Genomic DNA, 5599 nt, shown 5'->3' with positions numbered 1-5599 from the left:
GGCGTTGTGGCGGGCGCCTGTGGTCCCAGCTACTTGGGAGGCAGAGGCAGGAGACTTGCTTGAGCCCAGGAGTTGGAGGTTGCTGTGAGCTGTGAGGTCACAGCACTCTACCCAGGGGGACAGCTTGAGGCTCTGCCTCAAAAAAAAAAAAAGCTCATTTGGGCTATGTGTGGAGGAAAGAGATTTGAACCATTCCTAGGAAGCAGAAGCAATAGAACTTGGGGTCTGGTTCCTAATCCAGTGGCCTAGAGACCAGTGGGGCCATTCAGGGAGCTGCAGAACCCAGGGAGACAGAAAGTTGGGGAATGGAGTGGGGAACAGCCTGAATTCAGCTGTTGTCCCTGAGTCTGCATCTCACCAGCTAGACTTAAACTCCTTAGGGACCATAGCTATGCCTCACTCATCTTCATAAGTACACAGTGCCTGGAACAGTACCAGCCACAGCCACTACCCAGTACATGACTCTAAACTGCCCCTGTCCTGGTGCCTGGTCTCTGGCACCTTCTGGCTCCCTTCTGTCTGCCCCAAATAACAAGAGACAGGCTTAGAGGAGACCCGTGGCTTCAGTATACCTCTCTACAGTTTGTACATAGCACTTCCGCTGTTGCCTCTTGTGATCCTTGTAAACCCTGGAGAGGTTAGTGGGGCTGAGCTATCCCTGTCCTAAAGATAAAGGTTCCGTGAGGTCAAGAAATTCGTCCAAGCTCACACAGCTGGGAAGTACAGAACTGGAACTTGAACTCAGACCTCCAGACTCCAAATCCTGAGTTCTTCCTGACACTCCTTGGGACAGCCCTCTACCCCAAGTTACAACATTACGTACAAAATTGCTCCACACATTCCAGAATAAGCATCTGCTCCTCATCCTCCAGAGTGTCGAGTTGAGAGGCCTGGAAGGAGGGAGAGAGGAAGGGGCAGGGGAGTCAACACCCCCTGCTGTCAGGTGCGCCCTCCTCCCCCATCCTCACCTCCTCTCTCAGCTGGTCGTTCTCCTCCTCCAGCACCCTCAGCCTCTTCTGCAGGGCCTCCAGCTGCGGGCAATAGTGCAGTGGCTCTTTCTGACAAGCCCTGGGGGGAGGGGGCAAGTAATAGAGTCAGGGTGCAGGTAGTGGGCATCTCCCCAGGTGGGGCTGAGGATGGTGGTGTCAGTTACTCACAGCAACCCTCCAGCAGGTCATTGCCTGTGTCCCTCCTCACAAAAGGGGGTGTTAAGGATCAGTTTCAGAGAAGGTGCCACTGAGGTGCAAAGGCAGGACACTCACGGCTTAGGAACATCATAGGCCTGATCGTGCTGCTGTTCTTCCTCCTGTTCCTCTTCTTCTTCCTCCTCCTCTTCTTCTTCATCCTCCTCCTCATCCTCATCGTCATCAGAGTCTGAGTAAAGCTGAAGGAGATCATCTCTCAGGTTCACCTGGTGTCTGAGATGTAAAATCTGGCCAGAAGAGGGCAGAGCATGAGTGAGGAGTGGGCAGGAGGAGGGTACAGATCACCCCCTCTGCTCCCAGTTACCTCTTCCCTGGCTGAGCCCAGCATGGCTTCCAGCTTGCTGTTCTGCTCCATCAAAATGCTGTTCTGTTTCACCAAAGACTGGCCGATGCGAGCTGCTGTACTCAGGTCCCGCTCTCTCTGCAGAGGAACCATCACTCATGGGTAATGCTTTCCCAGTTTCTGAGACCTCCCAGGCAGGTGGGAGAAGCCAGGGGGTACATAGGGGTCAGAGGGAGCCTAGGACCCTAGGAGAAACCCTTCCCATCCCTACCTGTCCAGGGTACTGGACCAGAGTCTGTCGTGAACCCACTGAGGAAACTAACTCAGTTTCCCTTTATGGAAAAAGAGCAGATCAAATCAGATGGGCTCTGAGAGCTCTTCCAGCCTGAACATCACCCCCATCTTCTGTTTTCCAGAAGAGGGAGCCCTACCTTGGCCCCCAGGGAGGTAACCGGCCAGGAAACAGACAAGACGCCTACCCTACTCCACAAAACTAAAATGGGGGCCTGGCTGAGTCTCCCCTAGCTGAACTGGGTCAGGGAGGCAGCACCCACCTCCTCCAGCAAGTACAACATCACTTTGATGTCTTCTGGAGTGATCTTCTTAACTGTCCGAGGCAGGTTAGGGCACAGTGCTGCAGGAGGTGGAGAAAATGCCCAGTCAGGTCAGGAAAAAGGGGGCATATTCTACCTGGCAATCCACTGTTTCCTGCCCTGTCCCCAGTTCTCCCTCAACAAGTGTCATGAGGAGAGAAGCCTGGGCTCCCTCCATGCCTCAGCACTCACTCCCCTACTGCCAGGGCTAACTGGACTGGACTGAGCTCTTTTTGTTTGGTTGGTTTTTGTTTTTTGTTTTTGGAAGGGGCCTGAGTAAAGTAAGGGGATCACTGTCCTCTGGACCTAGGAACTGGGCTCTCAGGACGCTCTGGCGCCTAGGAGTACAGAGGCAGCTAAGAGTGCAACCGCAGCCTGACCCATCACTCCTCACCCAGAGCGCAGCTGAGCCAGCTCAGTGGAGCCTCATGGCTCATAAAAACAGGCCAGTCACCCACCCTGCACCTGTTGCATACGGAGAGGAGAGCAGGGAAAAACGTCTCCAGCACCTGACTAGGAGGTACTAGAGCCTCTAGACCCAATCCACGGACCTCCTCCGACACAGAAGAGGATAGAAGGGAAGGGGAGACTGAGGGAGCCGGACCTTGACTCCGGCAGCCAAGAGGAGGGAAAACCTCGAGGTCCGCCCACCCACTTCTCTGTTGCTGGCTAGCCCAGCTGGCCAGCGCAGGCTCAGAGCGCAGCGGGCAGCGCCATCCCGCAGCCCCCCGCCCCTCTACTGGCACTGCGGTAGGCCGGGGAGGAGGCGCGCAGAGCTGCCGCAGCAACAGGCGCGCAAGGGACAGGGGAGTGTCCGGGCCCGGTACCTGACGCACGGACAGAAACCAGGGAACGACAGAAGGGAGGAGGATGTGATGAGGAAGGGGTGATCAGACAGGCACCGCAGTGACATCGCGGGGGTAGTGGAGGGGTGGCAATGGGTGCCAGAGCGGGCGGGGCGCCTGGATCCACCCGGGCTCCCTCCGCCCTGGAGCTGCCCTAGTCCCACCCTCCCTAGAACCCCCGGGACCCGGTTTACCTTCCTCTAGCTCCCGGATAAAGGCGGCGCGCTCAGGGCCGGACACCCCGGGCCGCCGGCCAATATAGGCGGCCGGCGTCTTCCAGATGCCCGCTGCCTTTCCAGTCCCCAAGCCAGTGGCCCGGGGACCAAAGGGCCCTTGGAATACGAAACGAGTCCATGGTGCGTCCGACGTGTCGGGCCTAGGCTGGGCATTCCCCTTGGCTCCAGCCTCAGAGGCCGGACGAGCTCCGGTGGGGGCTTCTGAGACGAATCGGGATCCGGATCCTGCTCCCTGTCCAACCCCCGGTGCCTGCGCGGGAGCAGGTTTGGACTCGGCCGAGGGCTCTGGAGCTGGACTGGCCGCGGGCCGGGGTGCAGAGGCGACCGCTGCGGGGTCCCCGGGTCTGAGTCCAGGCCTTGGCCGGTCCCCAGCACAGCTCTGCCCAAGCTCCTTTGGGCGCATCTCGAGTCAGCCGTCCGCTGCCGCAGCAGGACTTTTATAACCTGCGCAGAACTGAAGCCCGCCGGGCCGCACCACGCGTGAGGACGGGGGTAGCCGAGGAGCACGAGGGAGGCCCGGGACTCGGGGCCACGAGGAAGGGGAACTAGTGGTGGTGGGACAGAGGACAAATAGAAAACAAGAGCGACGAGAAGAGCCGAGTGTGGGTTTCACCTGGTTCCACCCCGGGGTCAGAGTGAAGGAATTCTCCTCCCCGTCCATCTCCGAAGGATGGTTCTGCCCAAAGCCTCTGCTTCTGGGGACTCTGCACAGGGGCTTGCGGGTCCCCAGCTAGAAGCACCTGCTCTCCCGCTCCTGCCGCCAGGGTTTCCGGCTGCCTTCCTCGGTGCCCAACCAATGCTGTCAGGATGGTCCGGAGTGACCTGTGAGTTAGGTAATATGATGTCTTTCCCTGTTGACCGTGAGATAAATCCAACCTCCAGTACTGTCTGTCTGCGTCCTGCCCAGCCTGGCGCACCATACTCTGACCCTTCAGCTCACACCCCAGTGCTCCACAGCTCATTTTCCATTATATGCGTGTTGCGTTTCCTCGTTCTTTACTTCCAGCCCTAATTTGCTTTGCCCATCACTCGCCATCCTGGCAAACACCTATGCTTCTGGGGAGACCCCGCGTAAATGTCTCCCTGTGAGAACTCTTCCGACTTCAGCCCCTACGGCCCAACAGCATCCTTTATCCCTGTCCTGTAGCCATCAGAGTGTCTGTCTCAAGGGCAGACCTGCAGGCGGCGCCCGTAGCTCAGACACCCAAACAGAACCCGGCCCCAGCCAGCTAAACAACAATGACAACTGCAACAACAACCACCAAAAAATAGCCCGGCGCTGTGGCGGGTGTCTGTAGTCCCAGCTACTTGGGAGGCTGAAGCAAAAGACTCTCTTAAGCCCAAGAGTTTGAGGTTGCTGTGAGCTATGATGCTACAGCACTCTACCCAGGGCGACAGCGTGAGACTTTGTATAAAAAAAAAAAAAAAGGGGGGTGCCTGTGGCTCAGTGGGTAGGGCGCCGGCCCCATATACCGAGGGTGGCTGGTTCAAACCCAGCCCCAGCCAAATTGCAACAAAAAAATAGCGGGGCTTTGTGGTAGGCACCTGTAGTCCCAGCTACTCAGGAGGCTGAGGCAAGAGAATCGCCTAAGCCCAAGAGCAGGAGGTTGCTGTGAGCTGTAATGGCACAGTGCTCTACTGAGGGCGAAAAAATGAGACTCTGTCTCTTAAAAAGGAACAGAGTAGACCTGCTCCCATTCCGCTTAGGGAAGGCAGCCTTCTGAGCACAGCACAGAACCGAGTATTTCTGATGGTCACCGTAGGTCCTGAATAGATTGTGGAGCATCAGAGGAGCCCAGAGGCTATTTCTGTGCCTTTGGACTAGAATAAACTGTAAGCCAAAAAGAGATGGCTGTCCCACTGATTCTTTTCAAGCCTTGGTGTCATTCTTGGTGCTCTCTTTCCCTTCTTCTCAATACCCAGTCTCTAAGTCCTGCTGAATTTACCTCTTAAAATATTCATCAGACATTCTGTTCTATCTCTTCACCCTCCTGCTGTTTTCCAAATTCAGACCTCATCTTCTCTTCTCTGAGTATTGTGCTACACCTCCCCACCCCACCCTTCACGGGCACACCCCACCCTGGTTTCCCTGGATCCACGTGGGTGACTCCATCTCTTCTCCATTCCTCTCACTCTCACGACTGTCTAAGCTGGAGAATTCCAAGTATCCCCTCGCCACAGCTACCACTCCTAGCTTGAGCCCCAGATGAGAGCTACTGCCCAAGGTCTGTGCCTGGGACACAGGCTCCTAAGTGCCTTTGGAGCCAGGTGCCTGTGACACAGCGTGGAACAAGAGATACAACCCAGGAAGGATCAGAGTGCCACGCCACCAGCTCCCCTGTCAGGAGGCTTTGTCATCAGAGTGTTTCCCTCTATCTGGGTCCATTCATTCCTTAAATAAGCTCTTTCCCTGTTGACCGTGAGATAAATCCAACCT

General features: G+C 56.5%; 1 protein-coding gene across 1 annotated transcript in view; it reads right to left on the bottom strand.

The window, feature by feature from the left end:
- HAP1 (huntingtin associated protein 1) overlaps window positions 1-3565 on the bottom strand; it is a 9263-nt gene extending 5698 nt beyond the window's left edge. Inside the window, 6 exon segments of the mRNA XM_012803000.2 lie at window positions 824-890; window positions 969-1068; window positions 1263-1432; window positions 1510-1656; window positions 2043-2122; window positions 3121-3565. Coding sequence (XP_012658454.1) covers window positions 824-890; window positions 969-1068; window positions 1263-1432; window positions 1510-1656; window positions 2043-2122; window positions 3121-3565 — 1009 coding nt within the window.
- Between the last annotated feature and the right edge of the window lie 2034 nt (window positions 3566-5599).

This window comes from Otolemur garnettii, unplaced genomic scaffold, assembly GCF_000181295.1.
Source record: "Otolemur garnettii isolate 467f Iridium unplaced genomic scaffold, OtoGar3 scaffold00018, whole genome shotgun sequence".
Classification (NCBI taxonomy): domain Eukaryota; kingdom Metazoa; phylum Chordata; class Mammalia; order Primates; family Galagidae; genus Otolemur; species Otolemur garnettii.
This window is presented reverse-complemented; position numbering and strand designations above follow the sequence as displayed.